At 39.0% G+C, this 22,350-nt stretch overlaps 1 protein-coding gene across 1 annotated transcript in view; it reads right to left on the bottom strand.

Moving 5' to 3' along the window:
* CUBN (cubilin) overlaps nt 1–22,350 on the bottom strand; it is a 154,929-nt gene that overhangs the window by 55,116 nt on the left and 77,463 nt on the right. Inside the window, exons 30-38 of the mRNA XM_075048329.1 lie at nt 19,903–20,077; nt 18,054–18,235; nt 11,300–11,456; nt 9,504–9,620; nt 7,104–7,217; nt 5,725–5,853; nt 5,317–5,449; nt 2,944–3,149; nt 1,493–1,674 (exon numbers count right to left, since the gene is read on the bottom strand). Of these exons, the coding sequence (XP_074904430.1) occupies nt 1,493–1,674; nt 2,944–3,149; nt 5,317–5,449; nt 5,725–5,853; nt 7,104–7,217; nt 9,504–9,620; nt 11,300–11,456; nt 18,054–18,235; nt 19,903–20,077 (1,395 nt within the window). The remainder of the gene's footprint in view (nt 1–1,492; nt 1,675–2,943; nt 3,150–5,316; nt 5,450–5,724; nt 5,854–7,103; nt 7,218–9,503; nt 9,621–11,299; nt 11,457–18,053; nt 18,236–19,902; nt 20,078–22,350) is intronic.

Raw genomic sequence — 22,350 nt, 5'->3', positions numbered from 1 at the left:
TTCATCCGCCCCATACTCAGCAAGTTTCCAAGGAGAAAATTACCCTCTTTAAATGAGTGAGGGATCTTTCAGCAAATCCCAGTTAGAGAGAAGCCTCTCTTACAAAAATGGAAAAAAATCTCCCTTTCCATTATATACTGTTAATTGTGAAGCTTTTACAGAAGAAGGATCTGAATGGAAGCCATCAAATTCAGCTCATTCCCCATCACAGGGCTGCTCTTTGGGGACATGGACTGGCTTCCCACGTTAAAAAAGTCCACTGGTACAATTGTTCCTTGCTGAGGAAAAAACCAACACACTCTGCAGGAAAAAAGGGCATTGTTGTGGTTTTTTTTTCCTTTCCCCCCCTGAGGAACACATATATTTTAAATTCTATCAAATAAATATGCAATAATATGTTTTTCTTTTTACATGTTTATAAGCCACATTCTCAGCTGGTTAAAAGATGCTTTTCTTCTGCCACCTTTCAAACATATTTGTGTTCTTGTCCTCTTCCCCCCAGCAAAAAATGTCCAGTAGAGAAAGCTAGGAAATATTAAATAAACATTATTACATTGAAGATTTGATCCTTGAGTCAGGTTAAAGGTCAGGCTGATTCACACCCACTGAATGTCTAGCTGATTTAAGAAACTCATTTTTCTTTCAGAGGGACAGACAAAGAAAGGCAGGCTGAGTTAGAAGAAAGAAGATGCCATTAAAATCTGACATGAGATGAAGGAAAAAGTTACATTTCTGGAATTAATAGCAAATTTAGATATCAGTGAATTAATAATAAATTGAATATACTGAATACATTGAAATAGTATTAAATTTCTTTTTCCCAAAGGTGAAAGAAAAGGATAATGAGTGAATCAGCTGGTTAAAAAACAAAACCAAACAAACTAAAAAAGACAAGAAGAGATTTACCTTATTTAACTAAGTAGTTATGTTTAGCTAAGTTCAGAAAGAAGTTGTTGCCTCTATTGCTCATTTTGCTTAGCACCACGTGTGCTGTATTTTTTAGCCTGGTAAAAAGGCTAAACCGTATTACAGGAGAGTACAGAAAAAACAATCAGACAGGAGGAGGTACCTTCCTACTGCCAACAGCAAGTTATTGATCCAGAGAACAAAGGAAGTGCAAGTAAAGGATTGTTCCTTGTAGGATTTTAAAATAACCTTATTTTTAGAGGCACTGAGATGTTATTATCATTGTTGTCCTCAACTGAACCAGCACAGAGCAAAGTTCTAGCTGGTATCTGACCTGAAATTCTTGGATTTGAAATTTGTGGACTTATTTTTAATAAGTTTCAAACTTACAGATTTGAAATACTGTTAGGGAGCCAGAGAGTATGTAACCCTTCCTATAGCTAATAATTATTGGAAAGATGACATAGCAAAAACAATAAGCCACTCCAGATACTCGGAAATTCTTCCTGTTCCTCTTGTAGGTTTCTCTATTTATCATCTTTATCAAAGTTAATTGAAATAAAGTAACTTCTCACAATGAAATCACCTTTAGCTTGTCATAACGGCATCTGTGATGATTTTCAATATCCATCTGCAGGATACGGCCATGGATAACTTGTGAAGCATTAACAGTTATTCGCCACTGATAATTGGAATTGTGAGGGTAACTTCTGGGCCAGTGTGGTGAAGCTATTTGTCCTCTGTTTCCCACAATGTCATTTCCATATACTGAAAAACAAGAAAGACACAACTAATGCCTCCAATTCACATAGATTAAAAGAAGCATTGGGGCCCAGCTGGGAATATAGCTTTAATTTCAGTCCATCTGGCTTAATTTACTTAGGACTAGACAGCACTGCGAGGCATAGACTTGTGTTTCAAACAGTCCTAGGATGCACATCTAATTATTTTCTTCTTGTGAGGGATGCAGTGTGCCCTTATCTGAAGGAAATTACCCATGTGGCTCTACATGTAGGAGAGGTGGGAAGATGGCACATCTAAATTCCCCCCTGACTCTGCCTACTTCATGTTCATTTCTTCTCAAGAAGCATTAAATAATAAAATAATTTTTTTTTAAATGCCTTTGTGTGTTCTGGTGAAAAATTGTTCTGATTTGATTGAGCTCTGAACTATTGATAATTCCTTTTGAAAATGAGTAGTAAAAGTCTCAAGTAAGGAAAATTAGTAGAAGTTTAGCTTGCATAATCAGAATGGCTGGGGATGTTTAGCTTCAGCTATCTGTTCATGCAGCAAGTCAGACTGATGTTTGCAATGGTCCCTTGAAATTTTAGATCTATAAACTGGCGTCATTTTCTTTTCTTCTAATTCTGCTCCCTGGTTGATGGCATCTAGATCCAAAGCAGAACATGGACACTGTCATATTCAAAAAGCAAAATGGAAAGCTGGGAAAGTGATGTTTTTTTCTTAATTTATCAATTGCCTAATAAAAGGCAACGTAAGCATTAAACACCATTGCTCACTCTCAGGTAGCAAAGACATATGGTCAGATATTTTTAACTCTAACAGGCTACTGGTAAACTTGCGTTGTCATAGAAGTTTTTAGTATATAGCTCTTATTCCTATCTTCACAGCCCAATACTGCTGAAGGAAGAATCTGAAAACCAGGTGATAAACTGTTAGAAAACAGTCAACGAAATAGATGACTTGTTTTTTCTGTAATCCATGGAATTTTTTGCTTCTGGAAGGATAATATGATCAATTTGAAAAAATATTGTCTGTTATGATAATTTAAAAAGATAGAATGTCATGTATAATTCTTCTGATTATGTTATACTTACATACATAGCAGTTCTGTTCTGACAAGTTTTAGAGCATCCTTTTACATTCAGCAGATATTTTACAAAACATTTTTTAAGTGAATTCACAGACTTGCTGACTTCAACAAGCATTTTCTAATAGACTTTACAGGGCCAAACGTTCACATTTTGGAAGTGTTATGAAAGAACAATAGTTTTGAACTAAACGACATTTACTTACAGTGAGAGAATGTGGCCTTGAAGCCAACACCAGTGCCTGAGCTGTCTGAGACAAATTTGACCCACAGGACATATCCAACAGTAGATGTATAATTTGAAGGCAAAGAGTTCCCACAGAATCGTCCTGCCAGCGTGCCTGTATCGTTCTCTTCACGAATCTCCACGTAATCTTTGGAGCATCCGCTACTATCTTCCACCTGAAATGTTCTGTTTCAACAGCAGTAGAACAGCATTAGCAGGCACATGACTGGCACATACTTCAGAGTTTGCCCTGCCAGGTCACAAATCCCCCTGTGGCTGGTATTCTACTGTAACAGTTAATAAGAAGTCAGCAACAAAATGCTCCAGAACCCAGAAGTCACTGATCATCACCTAGCAGGGCTCTTTCCTTTCTAGCCCCTTATTTTATGACAGAGCTTCAGTTTGCAAAGTTATATTTTTTAAAGAGTTCTCAAACCCTTGTAATATTTTTTTGGTTCTACAACAACAACCATGAAACACAGAAAGCCCCTGCTATATAAAACAAATTTTTAATATAAGCCCAGGTCAGACTATTTACTGGATGCACATCTATAGGGTGCAGAGAATACTTCTAGCCTTGCAAATCAGTTTGGAAATCCTTCATATATGTTTTATTTCAGTACACTCTCCAGTGAGAAAACAAATTCCAGAGGCCTAGGTTCATTTGTAGTTAACACCTCAGAGCTCAGAAATCCCTTAGAAGTTTCTCCAGAATAAGAAAATATTACTGCTTCTCTGAGTTTCACATAGCTGGGTGCACAAAATAATAATAAGGATTGCTATGAACACTTCTAAACCAATTTTTACCTTAGAAAATGAATGGGATTTGGAAATAAAATTATAAATTCTAAATTATTGCACCAAGATGAATGCTAAATATATTCTAAAAAACATTATGTTATTCTAAGTGAAGTGCTTTGATTCAATCCATTATACTTTTCAGAAGCAGGCTATAAATATATAGTAAAGAATCCAGAGAGTCCCTCTTATAACCAATGCCCCAAATATTTATGCTTTCTGATTTTCTGACAACAACTCCTTCCCTTCAGTCCTGAATATAACCATATGTGTTCAGTGTACACGTGCTGTGAAATGGTTCCAACTGCTCATCTGGATATACTTCAGAGTAATTTAAAGCTAAGCCTCAAACTGCAAGACAGGGATTTCTGTTCAGACTGAGCTGAAGAAAATGAATGTCTCATGCCAACAAAACTTTATAAACCCCTAATATTAAATTAAATAAAATAAATACTGCTTTCTAACACAATTACTCCATGCTTTCCAGTATTTTCAGCTTGCCTTTCAGCTATGTGTAACTGAAGAAAAAGAGTTTACATCTACTCAGTGTCACTTTATATAACTGAATATATGTTCCACTGATAGTTTCTGGTTTGGTTCTGAAAAGTTGTTATTCATTATTTTTTAGCAAATATTTTGGAAAATGTTTTCAGGCTGTAGTACTTTTTCTCTGCTTCAGTGAGCAAAGGAGGAATAGAATGTCCTTTTTATTGAGTTAGTGAATCAGTATGTGCCTAACAAATTGCACCTTATGCAGTCAGCATGTTATTGGGCAAATTTTCCTTTTGCCCTGATTAACTGTAAATGCAGGTTTCAGAATTACTTTTCTTCTCCTGCTGATTCTTGATAAGCTTTGCAAAGGGTCACTGTTCTCTTTCTTGGCAGCAGCCACTGTTTGATGCCAGGAAATGGAGAGGCTCAGAAATTCACATCATGGGTAAGGAACAACCTAACGACCCTGGTAAAGGACTCCACATTGTTCTGTGGATCATGCATGACTTTCCGGTCAGAAGTCTTCAAAGGAAAGTTACTCTGGTGAAGGGAAAACAAAATTCCTTCAGATACTCTCCTGGCCCCTGTTGTACCTTCACTGCTATAATTGTTGGAGAAATTTAGAAGACTTTAATATCAATTCTAACCCTACAATCTGTGGAGTATCTGCACCATTTATATTACTCCACTACATAATAAATACTACAATGAGTCTTGTAGTAAGAAAATAGTAGGAATTCCCTTTGTAAAGAAAAGGCAGAGCAATGCTAAATTTCCTCTTCTTGTTTATAAGTGAGTGAGAACTGGCTTCTTCAGCATCCCGTGTTGTTCAAACAGTAAACCAACTATTTATATAATACTGTATATGCCTTAATATAAGCAATGACTAAGATGGGAGAGCAGTGATTGCAAGTTGCCACTAACCACCGCTGTTGTCTCTCCAAGTCACTCTAAAAACATGTTTTAGCTTTATCATCTGGTAATTACATTTCCTAATAAACCCAGAGCATCCTTCCTTCAGGTCTGTTAAAGGGCTGAATAATAACCCCGGCAATGCATTTACATGAAGGACAGCTGGAGGCGGTTGCCAGGGGAGCTGAGAATCATCCAGACACATTCGGTGTTGAGCGGATATGGCTCAGGATAGCCAGGGCTGTTGAAAGCTCCTCTGTCCATGTGGAAAGTACCCCCGCAGGCTGCAACAAGAAGGAGACAGCAAAGGCTTGAGAAGGATAACATAAAAAAAAAATACCTTGACAGAGCCAGAGCATTTGCTAATGAAGAAAGTATTTCTCCTTGTCTCCTTGTTCTTTAGCTTGTTGATATACTTGCTGAGACCTTGGCCAAAAAAGAGGAAGGGCAATAGGGGATTTTTAAAGAGGGAATGTCAGAGAGACAAAGAGATACAGGATCTGTTCTTTTTCTTAAAAGTTGGAGGCATAAGGTAGCAACACCTGCCAGATGGACTTACATGATGATGATGCAGCATAGGTGGCATGGAAGCCCCTGGCAGCAATGTTATTGTTGGAGATGAAGTTCACCACCAAGGCATTACCAAAAGAAGTTATAGGATGTGGTATAGTAGTGCCACAGTAACGGCCTGAAAGAGAACAAGCCAGAGAGAAAAAAAGGAGTGTTAAACATGTAATTACTACTGCTAATTTAACATTTGGGCTTAATGTCTGACAGCAACCAGGAGTAATTGTTGTTGCTTACAATTGCAGTTGTCAGTTCAATCTACATAAAAATTAAATACTCCATTTCATTAGCACAGAACTCAACTTTGGTGGCAATTTTTTTTAACAGAGGAAGGACCTCCTGCACTCCAGGCACCCTAGTCACTGGCTATTCTGTCACTGAGCTCCTTTGTGTTCACTCTATCCAGAAATTACAGCCTAATTAGGAAAAAAAAAATCCCATCAAATATATCTGACAGTAGTTTCCATTTCACTCGGTTTCTGATGAAAAAAACAAGTGACAAATAACAGACCGGTTCTCCTGTAATGGATTGTAAAATGGGGATTAGGAATATGAATCATGATCTAGGAGAAAGGCATCTGACAGCAAAAAGAAAGATAGCAGCTAGTATCCTGGTTGTCTTGCCAAGTGAAAGCCAAGGGTAGGAGACCAAAAAGTGAATTCTGCTCTTCATTACAAACCATTTAAATTGCGTGCAGCCCCACTCCTGCCAAGGGAGCATGTACAAAAGTAGAGTAAGGGAGAGCATAATCAGGCACAGGTATTCCGAATTTCCTGGAAAGGAATTTGAGGCAACCCTGGGGATGTGAGGGGAGTCAGGACCATCCTGTGTCCTGGGCTCTCTCATGGCTTCCTGGCAGTATAAGCACTGAATTTTGCTGCTTCAGACTGCTGCCACTTGAAGGTGACGACTTGGGACAGAGATGTCAGGAGAAAGCTGTAGAAAATGCAGGAACAAGCAGAAAATCAGACTTTCTGGGGCTTGAGGAAAATCCATTTTCTGCTCCCAGAAGTCTGCAGCTTTCTTTACCTATGTTTAGTGTGGACTGTGCTTATGAGTGTGGGTTATGTTATGGTTTTGTACTATTAGCTGGGAATTCAGTTTAAACTTAATTGCTTGGTTCCCAATATTGTTCAGCTAAGGAGGAAGGAAAACAAGTCAGAAACAGAAAACATACAGTCTGAGCCCGGGAGGACTGTGCCATTCACACTGAAGACTTATCCTCCATCCCCAGTCTCCGCTAGCCAGAGTGGCCAAGGAGCTTCCTTTACCAGAGAAAATCCATGAAACAGGACACTTACAGAAAACCTTCTCCTGCGTACCTTGGGTGTAGTTCTATATATGAAATAAACAAGGGAAAGGTACCATACCTCGAAGAGGAGCCTCGTAGTTATTCCCATCCAAAATCTCCACAAAATCCGTTGTACAGTTTTGTCTATTGTTTTCAGTATCGAAGTCAGTGAATGAGAGTGTGACGTGGTTGACTGGCAACAGCAAAGAGTGAACACTTAAGAAGAAGTTTGGCATTTCACAGAGAACTAATTACATGTAAACAAATGTATGATCTTTTCTTTTCTCCCCTGAAGTCAATCAGTCCCTATAAAGTGTAACATCTGAAGTAGTTTAATCCCTGATATGTGGAGTGAATTTGATGGAAGTGCATTAATCCTGACCAACCTTGCAAAGGTCCTGGTAAATCTCTTCATATTTCAGTACTCTCTAGTACAATCAAGATCAGAAGTGTAGGATTTTACACATACAGATGAATCTAAGTTTCCTAATATCTGAACAGCTTAATTATATACTGAAAGTGTCAGCAAATACAACATGGAAAATTTACACACATTCAGAAACAAAATTTATTTCTACACATCCGTGACCTTCTGTCCCTTTGCGATCTATACCATAGATCCAGACAAAATGTGAATTGATGCTGCCCTGCTCCAGGCTTAGAAAGAGTCGGTTCTTTCATCGTTTTGTAACATTCCACATACATCAATAGGACTGGTTAAAGGATCATTAACTACCCTTAGCTATATTTGTACAGAATTGGATTTTCCACACCCTTGGACTGCAGGCTACGTCCTGAAAAAGAGAATTTCTGACTCAGGGTATTTTTTACTCTTGTATTGCTCTTCTTGTCTGATTTGAACAAAGGTGAAGTCACAACTGAAAGAAGAGAGGCTGTCCTCAACACCAGTCTGTGACAGTAGTTACTCCTGGCCTTAGAGTTCCTATACAGCTTGAGCAGGTCGGAAAGAGTCTCACGATTTAGATGATAACTAAGTTTTCTACCACATTGACCAAGCCTGAATTTGACACAAATATTTTGCTTTTAACTGGGCTACAATTAATTAGCTAGAATAAGCTGAAATGACAGACATGGACTCGGGGGCTGCATTCAGCAGGGTGCCACTGACTGGCATTCAGCTGTACAGTCTGTGCGTTTGGCACTCTTTTGTGTCCTGTCTGGTTAATCAATTACAGCTATCAATGCAGGTCCTCAGGATACAAAGCAAAAAGGAAAAACACAGTGGGTGGCAAGAGCAGCAGACTTGTCGGCCTTCTCAGTAAAAGCAGAGCAGGAACTCTGCTGCGGTTTGCCATTGGCTAAATCTATTGTATATGGCTATGCCCTGTAATGCTGTGTGACTGGTGTAATGAAGCCACGTGTACCTGTACCTGTAACTTGTGGTATGTGGTGGTCCTGGCAGTAAGCGGAGGAAGTCACATGTATAGGCTACTTCTTATACAGCATTTTTCTGGTCTCTTATACTGATGTAAATCAGGAGACAACATTTAAGTATGAGTTTTCAACCTGGATCCAGGAAAAGATTTTCTTTAAAAATAAATGTTGTGTAGGTGAGGAACGGCTTTGATGATGTCCTTTTCATGTCTTTGTATAAGAACCTATGCTAAAAAAAGTATTGCTTATCTCCTGATCTTTGTTTTGGTGTTTTCTTTGGCAAATTGATTTTCATTTTATAAGTTAGCAAAATAAACTTATAAATGTGGTTGGAACATTCTAGGATTTTAACAACAATGGCTAAGTATCAGATGAACAACTGAAGTACAGCAGTTGCTATTAAAAACAAACATCTATTTTAAATGATGTTACCAGGATACTACTACCCAACTGCAAATATTTTTTAAGAATCTTAAACAATGTAAAGGTAATATTGGGTACTAAAGGGAATACCGGCATCTGATGGAAAATATTTGGTGTTTCATGATCAGCCATGAATCTGTCTAAAATTAGACAGGAACATCTGAGGGTATATCTATGTGCATAAGACCAGTTTATTTATATTCTTTTTTATTTGTATTTTAAATTGAAATTCCTCTGTAACTTTTCTCATTATTTAATTAAAATTTCATTTTCTTATGTTAACATCATAGACTCGATCTAACACAACTCTGGCTTGAAAAATCCAGACCAAAATAAGCGCAGCTAAATACAAGTGCTTTAATTACATATAAGCCCTTAAATGTGAATCCAGCTTCACATAGTATTCAACACCTCATTTATAATTGCAACACTTCGGTCACAGTAAATCAGCTAAAATGACAAAGTTGTAAACTGTTTTCCTCACCATGCACTAAATCTACAGTAAAATCAGATTTAGGACAGATTAGGAGAGCTACACTCTCCAACTACCAGGATGCAGAACTTCCTAGAGAAATAAAGGAGGAATTTTGTATTGTTATTACAGAAAAGAAGATGAGGATGTTAGTCATCCCAGCTAACTATAAAAGACGTTTTTACTTACATGGTTCCTGAGCCTGAATAATCCAGCTGCAGTTCTGATTGTTTGGATATTTGGCAGGATACAGAGGAGAGGAAATTGCTGCCCCAACTGAATCTGACTCTATGAAACTTCCGCATGCTTTAGAATGAAACACATGCACACACATACACACGTAGATATTTATATATACAAAACACAGATTCTGTAGTGAAAATGAATGCATAAAATGTAACATGCTACATCAATGTGAAATGAGGATAAAATCCAAAACAGTAATTTATCAGAAAAAGAGACTTAAGGACTAGCTCCCAGCACCAGGTGTACTTTCTTGACCTGGATCCACGGGCTGTGCTGCACCTGGATGACCATCTGAGAGAAACCGTAGTGACTTGGGAACAGACCTTATCTTTATCAGCTCCCCATAGCCCAGAAGAGCAATCATGGGGCCAGAAAAACTTGGTTTCAGGGTAGTGCAATCATACACCCATTTCTCTGATCATTTGCCTGTGTTGGCACCTAGGAAGGAAAAAATCATAAGAAACCCTCCAGAACCTTCCAATGCCCAAGGATGGCATCACACTGTGTTGGCATGATCCTCTTGTGAGCTGCGTCAACAAAACTGCAATTGTGTGAAATGTTGCACATGTGCAAGAGCTTGGCTAACTGCGTAACTTTGGCTGACAGTGCTGAGTGCTGCCATGCCTCATTTCTAAGCATACTGACTCATCATAAAACCCCAGATCTGAGTTTAACACATAAACAGCAGGGTAGGGAGTTAGGCACCAAAGACTAAGATTCATTTATCGTGCTGTGCTGCCTAAAACATTCAGCAGGAGATGGGACTTACAGGGTTTTCTCAGGAAGAAGGAAGTTGGGTTGCCTACATCCTAGGTAGGGAATGCTTACTCACCAGGCATGTTTTGTACAGGGCCTAATCCAGTAAATGTGCTCTGAGAATGTTTAACAGATTAGGCTTTCATAGCTGTTAGTCAAAAATGCCTAATTAGTATCTAACTAGTACCTCAATAACGGGTTCCTGAGATTTTTGCTGATGCAGACTCATCCTTTCCTTTATAATTTTTCAGATTATTTTCGAAGAAAAAAAAATTTCTCGGAAAAATACTCATTTATAGCGAAAAGAATCCTAAGAAGAAAATGAGAGAAAGGGATTTTCTTTGCAAAAACTAAATGGCTATATCTTGGGGAAAAATGTTTCCAAAATTATTGTGAAAAAATGAAAGAAAATCACCAATCGTCAAATAGTATGTAATTTAATGAAAAATTCTGCCCACTTGGTGTCATTTGTTATTAAAAAAGAAACCTTGTAAAATACCAATTAGTCCTTCACAAATTGGATAGTTGATGTTTGGCAGGGTTTGCAGGCCTGAATCCATGGACTTCATCAACAGCACTACACAGAACTCTTTTATAGCTTTTCAGATTTGTGCGCATGGGTAGACATATAAAATGTTATTTTGTCACTAGGTCTGTGGAAACTGCCAGTTGCACATTTTTCTCAGGACAGTTAGGGGTAGCTAACCCTCTAGGGAGGAGGAATAAGAGGCAACTGATGTGTGCTAGATGCCTTGCTATAAAAAGTACATTTTTTTTCCTCCAATCAAAGAATCTAAGATGATCCTTAGATTTTAAATTATTTAATCTATAAGTTGGAAAAATTCAGTCCTGTTAAAGATACACACTGGTATGCTGCATGTATATAAGCAACACTTCCTGTTATCAGCTGTGCTAAAAATTGTGCCTAATACAAACAAACTGGTGATTAGATAAATTTGCATTAATGTAAATGATGAAATTACCTTCAGTAAAGTGAGCACTGAAGCCCCTGTGCTGGGTGGTTGCATCAAAGCGCAGTCGGATGTACATCAGATTCTTGGAGGATGTGATAGTAGGAGGATGCTGTGTTCCACAGAGTTTTCTAAGAAGTGGTGCTTCATTATTAGCACCATCAAATACCTATTGTGAAAAGATCAAATGGAGTATTTGGTTTCAAGAGGAGTACTCAGAAGAATTTTATTTCTCTCCCTCTCTTATATTTCATACATTTTGATCCTGATACAGCGCTGGTATGGGCAATGCAAACAAACTATGCATTGCTTATCTTAATTCTGTGGCCATTTCAAAAAAAATGCATGTATTTGAGGCTGAAGCTACAGTAGCCTTTATAACAAAAATGCATCAAGTAACTATCTTCCTCTGTATGTATCTGGTATGGAAGCAACCTTTAACAATCCAGATATCCCCATATGTTTATTGTTTTCTGTTAATGGCTAACATGAGCTTCTGTGCAGCTTTTATTGAGTTAAACCCTACACCTTGCATCAGTAAAGACTTCTAAATTGGCCCTAATGTGCAACTAGTGCACCAGTGGGAGCTATGACTATCCATATAAAGAGAAGACACTAGAATTATGGTTTTTAGGTACATGTACCTAGCATCAAGGATCAGAGTCCATATATCTATGCTTTATACTAACTTTAGGGTGCTGAATTACACACATATACAGGAAGTGCTATTTAAGCAGATGGTAAAGAAAAGTAAAAAAAAAAGGGAGGAAGAAAGCAAAGATAGTTTTACAAAACTTCACTTTTAATTTTGCCACAAATGCCTGCCTTCTCCTTTTTTTCCCTGTACAGCTGATAATTTCGTTTCCTTCCTTTCTGTTTCACAATCAGGAAGAGGATAGTGAAGTTAAAACCAATGAGTTTCTAGATTAAGCAACATCAAAATTATAACAAGAGAAAAAACAGAGGTGGAAAAATGGCCACAGTCAAAGCGTCCCACTAATCTTTCTTAGCACTCCAGTAGATGTGATTTGTTGCTGCTCTGTTTGGAGCCATGGGCCAATCTCAGAGCCCTTGTGCCTGATTTCAGAAATGATGAGCACTGGAGCCAAGAGCAGTTGCATGACCCACAGAGGAAAAGCCTTTGGGCTACTGGGCAGCAGCAAGAGTTTAATTCAGTTCCTGTTTCAGCATTAACATCTTGCAGTACCATAGGCATGTCATTTAATATAACCTGTGACTCAGCTTCCTATAGCAAAATAGAGAAAAATATGGATAAAAATATGGATAGGAGGACTGGAAGATATTGAGGTGCTAGGATGTTAAAAGCTATATAAAAGCCCACTTCAAGCAAAATAATGCCATTGGGTTAGAAGAAGAGTAGTTCTTATTAAGATTGCCTTCTTTTACTTCAAAATGCCTCAAATTCCAGCAAGTCTGTGCAATACAACACCAATGAATTAAAAATTTCTAACTAGACTGTCTAACACAATGCAATGTTTCTGCCTCCAGTATTCAAAGGCCTTTGAGAGCATTAGTGAAAAAAATATATAAAAACAGTAACTGAGAGAAAGGTGATGTCCTGGTTTCAGCCGGGATGGAGTTAACTGTCTTCCTAGTAGCTGGTACAGTGCTATGTTTTGAGTTCAGTATGTGAAGAATGTTGATAACACTGATGTTTTCAGTTGTTGCTCAGTAGTGTTTAGACTATGGTCGGGGATTTTTCAGCTTCTCATGCCCAGCCAGGGCACCTGACCCAAACTGGCCAACGGTGTATTCCATACCATGTGACGTCCCATCTAGTTTAGGAACTGGGAAGGGGGGGGGCAGTGATTTTGCCACTCGGGGACTGGCTGGGTGTCGGTCGGCGGGTGGTGAGCAATTGCCCTGTGCATCATTTGTACATTTCAATCCTTTTATTACTTACTGTTGTCATTTTATTAGTGTTATCATTATCATTATTAGTTTCTTCTTTTCTGTTCTATTAAACCGTTCTTATCTCAACCCAGGAGTTTTACTTCTTTTCCTGATTTTCTCCCCCATCCCACTGGGTGGGGGGGAAGTGAGTGAGCGGCTGCGTGGTGCTTAGTTGCTGGCTGGGGTTAAACCACGACAGGTGACCTGTCTCAAATAAACCTCGGAGCTAAGAAACAAAGGACAAAACTCCTGCTTAATCCACTGACATACCCTACATAGCCAATGCTGTATTCATGAATTAAACATTTGCCCTTGGGCCTATAACACTAGCTAGCTGTGTGGGACCTTGTGACAGAGCATTAAGTGTACTGCAATGTCTGTAAAAATGAATACCTGGTAGAGAGACCCAAAATATCCATCCATTCAACCTTTTCTTCTCTCTTGGTATCCTGCCACAATCAGCCTTTTAATACATAGTGTGCAGTGTTTATTCTTCCTCTGCACATATATTCTGTATATAAATCAGACTGCCTGGAGTTAAAAACCACAAACCATGGAATGTGAAAAAAAGCAATGACTAACAAAATAACCCTTAGGAATTAAGGTACTGTTTTTGCCTACACAGTAGTGAGAGGATTTTATCTGAATGCTAGAACTGAGAATAAGCATTGCAATGAGAGAAGGTAAAGAGAGGCCCTGACTACAGTTCACATAAACTGCTGGTTTTGATGGATCTGTGCCACTCTGCACAGCTGAGGATATGACCATTGACACATGGACTGCTGTGAGACTCGAGTAGTTGAGCTGTCTCACTTAGAAAGGTATTAAGGATGAGTAACATAAGAGTCTAAGCATGCATTTCATTCTAAGAGCTTTCTGGAATAAAGAAGCCTTTCTGTGGTAATACTGGGAGAAGGGCATGAAGTCAGAGGAATGTTTTCTAAATCAAGTGTATTTGCTGTTTCTGGACAGCTTGCTTGAAGAACAGTACTGTCTCCTCTGTCAGAAACCCAGAAATTATTCCTAGCCTTTACACTTGCTAAAAATCTGATTCGAGGAACAGTTCAGCATGAGCATTAGTGAGATACAGCAGCGACTCTTAGGAGTTATGGCAGCTACAAGTTAAGCAGGAACAGTAACACATGGATATTGTATGGCTGCATCATTTTTGCTCACCTGCTATTTATTATCTTAAACTGTTTTATATGGAGGATTTCAGTCTTGAATCTAGATCAGAAACCACAATATTCACACACTAGTTCAGGAAAGAGTTGTGTCTCTCTGCTGCTTCTTAAAGTTATTTTGAAAACATCTGAGAAATGTATTTCTGTGTCTGCATGTGTAAAGGAAAATGATGCATCTGCTTACTTAAAAGCCAAATTTTCATTTGCACTGTGCATAGCAGCAATTTGCTCTTCTCTTCCCTTTCCACAATGAACATAACTGAGTGACTCATTGCCTTCTTGTTCAAATGTGTCCTGCATTTTGCAAAAGCACGCGACAAAAAGATATTTTTTGTCTTCTGAGCCATAAAAACTCCACATATTTCTAGCTGTCCTCTCTTGGAAGATCCTCTCTGCCAGCACCTGGAATAAATGAAGTCATACCTCCTCTCTAGCTCCCAGAGGCTTACATTTCTACATTCCTGTGTACTGCTTGTTGTACTGCAACAGGAAAGAAAAATAACATTTACTTAATCAAAGCCACTGAAAAGAACAAACTATTTCTCCCTCCCCTTTTCAGTGCCTTGTGCTACAAGCTCTGCCTTCCAAGGCACATCATCCTCAAGTCTCCAAATCCTCGACACTTTTACTGACCTGCACTCCTGGTGTAGCGTCAGATACAATACCGGTTAAACACATGGGCAAGAAATACAGGAATTAGTGCATTCACTATTTCTTTCCCTCTATTTTCCCTCAAAGAAACAAATTTGTTTGTTGTAAGACACACTCTCCAGATAGAAATGGGCTGATACACAAAGATAAATTAAAAATTTATTCCTTATGTATGGTGACAATGAGAACAAAAATTCTTCTCAAAGATCTTATGCTTTCTACAGAATATAATGGAGTTATATTTGAGATCAGAGAAAGTAAAGGCTATACATCCTCATCTAGCAGATGAAGAGTTGTTCACCTGTTCTGAGAACAGATAAGGCATAGAACTGAGGCATAGAAACAGGAATCAACTAAATTTAGGCAGCTAAGTGAATGAAGAATGTGCTTTTTGGTGGCCTGGACTACGCTCTGTGCACTCCATCCATTGACTCTAGAGGGAGCTCAGAGCAGTTACACCGTGGGTTACTGCTACAGGCTTAGAATTAATTTAGCAGAATCTGTATCTGTGCTCAGATTCACATGTGGAATCATTGAGCAGAACTGAAAAACACACTGGGCTTTTTGGAGTTGCAGCATAGCCAAGAAGCAGCAGACATGAGTATTTTCTCTCCCTCCATTTTGCTCACATAACAAATGTGCAATGGAAAACATTCCAAAAAATGGAAAAAAAATACATTTTCATGTGTTCTCCATAGAAAGGAATTTATGGTAGAAATACTTAAAAAAAAATCTCGAGTCATAACTCAGGGAAAAATGACTGGATCTAGAAGGGGAAGGATGAAGGAAAAGGCCATTGGTACACTCAAGGGTGGAGGGGAGCCCCAAGAGAACTCACAGAGCAAATAAAATCCATAAAGATAAGTAAAAATTTAAGAAATAGAAAAGGGTGGGACCACTGTGTTACTCATACACAGTAGTTGTTTTTCTCTCTCTAATATAGGAACAACCCACCAACTTCCTTAGCTGCCCATATTTTCCATTTATGCAGATTTTGGAATGCAATTCCTAAACCATTCATGGTCAGACATCTACTTATGTATTTCCAGGCACTCTCTGTCCCTCACTCTCTTCTCCTAATACTGTGTGAGGCATATAGCAAGCATTGGAATGAGATGAACACAAATCACATCCAGGTGTTAGTAACAAGTGATTTTCTGCTTATTGGCATAACAGATAGAGAAAGAAACCCCATCCACTCCTTTCTTGCCCTGCTGGTCCCCCTACATTAGCATTGAAGAGCTCTGCTCTACCTCATACGCTAGAGCCTCAGAGCCCTTCGTTATCTCTTAGCTTCAAATCAGCATTCTCCCTTATCCATTTTCAAGCCACCCTCCACTTGGTGGACAGTGATTGATGGCTGAATTAAATTTAAATCTCCCTCCCTGCTTACTTTGCTGCTTCAGTTGTGTTTGCACAGCTGTGGCTGACAAGCAACTTCCTCCTCCCCCCCCCCCCCCCCAAAAAAAAACCAACCCCAAAAGCAGAAGCAAACAACAGATACTCATACAGCAATAGAGGAAAAGGGGTGTCACTGCACTGCAATCATCTGCAAACATTGCTTATGCAAAGAGCTCTGCCACAGCCATCTCCTCTGCCAGCTGAAGGACTGATGCCTTTCAGTGATTAAAAACCCAGTGCCTATATCCGGCCTATAAAGGTAATGGGTGTTGTGTCTGTAACTGCAAGGAGCTCAGTACTCTACAAAGTGTTTAGATAGGTACATACATCCATTGGCATCAGGTTTAAAAGAGAAACTTGTATTTCAGGTCTTTTCAGAATTTAGCACTTAATTTGTGAAAATTTTTTTGGCATTTTTACCAGTACTGCCATTTCAGATGGCCTGTGTTTCTGTCCGGCAATCTGATTTTCTACTCCTGTGTGATACCACAGAAGACTTGGAGATTTTTCCAATAGATTTTCCCTTTCAGTGATTCCCCCTGATGTAGTTAAACAATTTAAATAAAAAGACATAACCAAATTTCCCTATCCTTCAGAACCAGAAAAAAGAAAAGAACAGTCATTGTACAAAGATGCTTTGTGGCCAAATGAAATCTTCAGTTCTGCACAGCAAAATGGGGACACATTTCCTTTTTTCTGGTTCAGTACAAAAAAGCTTTACGAGGCAATGCTGTTAAAACTGATGCTGTTTCCAAAAGAGTCCCAGCTCATGCCAAATTGAGTTCTCTGTGAATGACAGTTTATCAAGGAGAGGAGAGCTGGGTTTTGGGCTACAGCCACTGTTTTATCCGCCTGGTACTAATCACACATGCCTTTATACTGAGTGTCATCATGTCCCTGCTCCCAAAAGGCCAAGTGGAGACGTGGAGATTTCTTCGTTTTTGTGCACTGATAGAGTAGCAAGTTGAATTTCTGTGACATCAACAAAAGCCTACAAACCAACAGCAATGTGAAGCTTTTAAGAGAGCAGTGGCGCTAATGAAGCAATTAAACAGACAGCTGAGGAGCACCTGAATACACAGTGCATACATAAAGAAAACCAGCCAGCCACAATCCCCTCTGGATGTAGACCTCCCTCTCTCCTGAGTTTGTAACAGGGTGTGGGCAATCTATTATATATGTGGGCAGTTCAACCTATGGCTTGGAGCAAGCTGTGGTAAATTGAGCTATAAATGGGAAAGGGTGTCATAATAACAGCCATCTATCTATGAGGTTGTTCCTGCAGTACTAACTACAACTTACACCACCAAAAGGAAAAACGTGGTGTCAGGATGCAGCATGCACTGCCTTCAAGAAAAGATCCTTCCAAATATAAGTGGGAACCTGGAAGAATGCAGAAATGCATTTGTGAAGCTTGCTTCATTGGTGAAGCAAAGGGAACCAGATGATAACTATTTAGCTGTAAATTTAAGACTTAGCTCATCACTGAATAAATATGACTATGCAATTACCAGTCTGAAACCAATTGCAGCCTAGGTTGCACAGTAAGCTTCCTCTTTTGCAAGCATTTTACCAGACTCATTAAGGAAACTGTTGAAATTTCTATTGCTACTTACTGCAACATTGTCAGAGTCACACGAAGGGTGATTTTCAATATCAAAATCCGTGAAATTCAATAGAACTCTGTGGCTGTAGTCAACTTGGATAAGCCAAGAACAATCTGTGTTGTTCTTATAAGGTTGAGGATAGTTTCCAGAATGGATTTCCCCACTGGTAGCTTGGAAAATACCACCACAGCCTGAAAAAGACATAATCAGTTTTAATCACAAGCTTTTAAGCTTAGCGAGATTCCACCCCTATTTTTAAACAAAGGGAAGAACACCTCCATCTATATATTTTTTGTAGTTCAATCTACATTGAACTTTTGTAAGATGAGTGCTCCAACTGTTGAAGTGTCCTATCCGCAACAAAAATCAATGGAAATGGCTATCAGGGAAGTATAACATTATCATTATTGGTGAATATGCAACAACAATGCTTGTGAGTAATGTTTCTCTCTAGCCCCAGGCTGGTAGTAGATGTTGTAAAGGCTGAAACATCAGTGCTGGTATTCCTCTATCCTAGATATTGTAAAAGCAATCAAAAATATCATTCACATGAATGCCACAGACCTACCATACTGAGAAAGCAATGACCAGGCCTAGCTGAGCACAGGGGTGAGAAAACCATTTCTGAAAATATCAAGACAGCAGGATCTCCACTTTCCCCATTAGCAGTACAACAATTGCAAGCCTGAAATTTCTGCTTCTCTACCCATGCAGTTGAGGGCTTCTTGAGGACTTCACCCTCAGGTATTTCTGACCAGAACAGCTCCAGTGCTCATGAATATCTAAATAGCCAGGAATGATGCATTCTGTGTGGAAAGTACCAGGGCTTTCAATAGGACTAACACAAACAAATAGGCTTTTATATGTTGTAAAGGGACGGAGGAGGGTGAGAGAAAGGCAAGGAGCTGCTGTCGATGGAGGCAGCCTGCTGGAAGGATAAAAACTATACTGTTATTGCTTTCTGGTGAGTGAGTATTTTAGAGGCTAAAGGGGGGGTGGAGTGCAACAGGCAAGACCCTGTAAAGGGATAAGAAAACTTCAGGTGGCCTAAGTAGACAAAATAAGCCGCCAGATCTCGGAAGGGGATTAATTCAAAGGACGATTGTAGAAGTCTTTTATTAAAAAAAAAAAAATCTTGTGCCTTTCTCATGAAACTTGTGAGCATGGAGAAGTATAAAACTTGACAAACTAATGAATCAGTGTACTTAATCAAGCAATACTGCAAGAATTAAAATCTGCCTCTCCTCACTTTTCATTGCAATTATTTTCTGATAATTGGCCTTTTCATAAGAACTCCCATGTAGAAACATGTGCTTGGGTCTTTTAATCATGTCTCTTCTTTTACTGATTACCAGTAAAGCTTTGAACAAATAATCACATGGAGGATAGATGAACCTTATAGAGTTCAAGTATTTACTAATCACTCCAAATATTTTTGGAGTCTACCGAGTTCTCCAACTTAAGCCACGTTCTCAGATATTTTTCACTTTACAGTTTAAAACCAAAAGCATCATTCAGCTAATAAAGGACTCTGTGTGGGTGAGTGGGTGGGGAGAACAGCTAGCACGCAAAAGTTCTTTTCTGATTACAGGAATGTCTTGATTAATTACATAGAGAAGAAACCCCAACAAGGTAGACTGTTACAAAATACCTGAATAGGCCTGGATTTCAGCTAGTTGGACAATTCTTTCTTCTGTGTGGTTTTCAGCATCTCTTAGTGTTACCAAATCCAGTAACACCCAAATTCTCCTTCAGTTTTCAGTCCTATGCTGCTGTTCAACTACTTTAAATGCTTGCATGGCTGATCCGTGATTCTCAGACTTCCTGAATTTCTCCTGCTATTAATCAGTATACTCACCACCTGGATTTTCTTGCCAGGAGGCATTAAAACCTTTCCTTGTCACTGCTGCATCTGTCTTGAAACGGACAGTGGCTGAATTGCCAGTAGTAGACAGTTGCAGTGGGTTCTGTGCTGATCTTGAAACACACAGCTGGGCTAGTCTAGGAGAGAGGAAATCAGGGCCACCGTAGACCTAGAAATGGAAGAAACACTGTCAAAGTTTTTCAAAGAGACTGTCTGACACACAGAATACATGAGAACTGTTTAGCTAGAAAAGAAAACCTGTAAGTATTGAAAGTGATTCCACATTTTGAAATGTAAAGTAGTTAATAAAGTTATTTTCTCTGCAGGTTTACTTGGTATCTGAACCACCAGGCGCAAGTATGAAATTCTAGATGATTTCAAAACAGCCTTGCATTAAATAAGGATTTTCTGCTTTGGGGACTTTACCACATTCTTCTTCTCTCATCCCTCCAGGGTTAGCACCTTGTTTCTGAGGAGATATAAAACCACATTTTTTGTGTGCTTGTGCAAACAAACTGTATCTCTTTGCAGGAACTTGTGCTGATATTTTGTACCCAATATGTTTAAAGGCACAGTTAAGGCTGATTTTTAAATTGGGGCTAGATTTCATCACTCTTTCTGATAAAACAAAAAACATTGCAATTTTATTGACTTCAATGGCAGAATCAACATCCAGACTATGGGATTTTGGTCAAGTAAACTACATTTTCTTTGGAAATAAGGATATATATCACACATATTTCCCACAAAAGACAGGTTTTTACTTTTAAGAGTGATTATTTCCTACTCAGAAGAGTGTGCCTCAGGCAGTTATAAACCAGAAAACCAACACTCTTTTCATCAACATCATCAGCAGTACTGTGTACTCTATAATGCATTTTTAAACCAATTCAAGTGAATTAGATGGCCGTGCGGAAATCTTGTTAATCCTATTCCTTGTTTTCCCAAAGAGATGTGGGATTTTAGTTTGAGCCCATTTATAACTGGTGGAACTGGCTTACCTTCCTTAGTCTTCCCTCTCAAAGCTGAAGAAAACACCACATGCTTCAGTGCAATTTTCAAAACCAGACATACGATTTTGGTCCCTAGTGCCTTCAATGATTGAATTTTCTAAGCTTCTTAATGCTAATGAAATGTCACCTGATATTAAGGGTCTCCTGCCTTCCATTGGTATGTCCCTGGTAGGACAGCAGCTGCAAAAGTCAGCTTGACAGTAACCTCAAATGTGAAAACTGTTAGAGATACACCAAATAATGTGCTATTGTCTTTCAGTAACTGACCTAGGAATAGATAGCTTCTCATTGTATCAGCATATATTATGTATAAATCCTAAAGCTAAACTAGAGAATGGCAAATTCTAACAACAAAACCAGGGAATAGGTCTTCACCAATATTTTATTAGTCTGGTAAACATCAAAAAGGTCAAAAAAAGCAATCCATGAATCTGTCTCAGAATGTGGCAGTAAGAACCAACCTTCCATATGGCCCTTTTGCCTCTGATCTCTTCTAGATGAGGGGAAACTCAGTATTTTAATAAGCTCTGCTGGATACTTTTTAACCTCAAAAGAAGTTTGGGTTCTGTCCAAACTAAATATCTGAGCAAGTTTTACAAATAGCTGAGCTAGTCCCACCACCTCCAGGGCTAAGTGTAGTGCATTCCTACATAATTTGATTGGTCCTGTGCTCACTAACTGCTCACAGTGCCTGACACTGCTCTGCCGTTAGAGGTATAAGGGAAAGAACTTTTTTTTTTAACTGCAAAAAATATTCAGTGACTCCAGGGTAATTTGAGATCTCAGAAGCTGAAGCTTGCATCCCCAGAAGAAACAAGGAATTAATTTTTTTACAAACATCTTAGTCTGTTAGATGTTCAGAAGACTGTATTTTGTCTTAGTGGCTGAATACACAGGCTTAATAGCTTAAACATTTCAATTTTGACTGAGACAGCACTTTTTTGCATTCTGCAGGGAGGCTGCATGACTTGAATGGATAATGGTTTCTCTGTCCAATCGATTGTCTCAAGGCATTCAAGAGAAGTCAGAATGGATGAAATCACAGCTCAGATTAAGAATCTGTAATGAAGCAGTCACAGTCTGGGCAAGAAGCATGTTTGTCCTCTGGAAGTTCACTGTCTTTAGCAAAATCTTACTGCCTGGCTGCATGTGAAGCCCAATGACAGCTGCATTTGTCAGAAGTCTGTTCAAAATCTGAATTTTAAAATGTGTTTGTGGTACACTCCCTGAGTCAGAACCACAGCATGAGAACTAGCAGGAACACATGCTCTTAATCATCTAAACCAGCCCAGAGAAGCTATGTGGCAGAGGAAACAGCAGGGGTTTCTAATATGCATCTAATAATCATCATGGACCAGCCTCTCACATCATCCCTGGTGCTCCCTGGGGCCATCTGCACACCACAGGCAAGGGGACCAAACCCAGCTCT

This window comes from Buteo buteo, chromosome 2, assembly GCF_964188355.1.
Source record: "Buteo buteo chromosome 2, bButBut1.hap1.1, whole genome shotgun sequence".
NCBI classification, from domain to species: Eukaryota; Metazoa; Chordata; class Aves; order Accipitriformes; family Accipitridae; genus Buteo; species Buteo buteo.
This window is presented reverse-complemented; position numbering and strand designations above follow the sequence as displayed.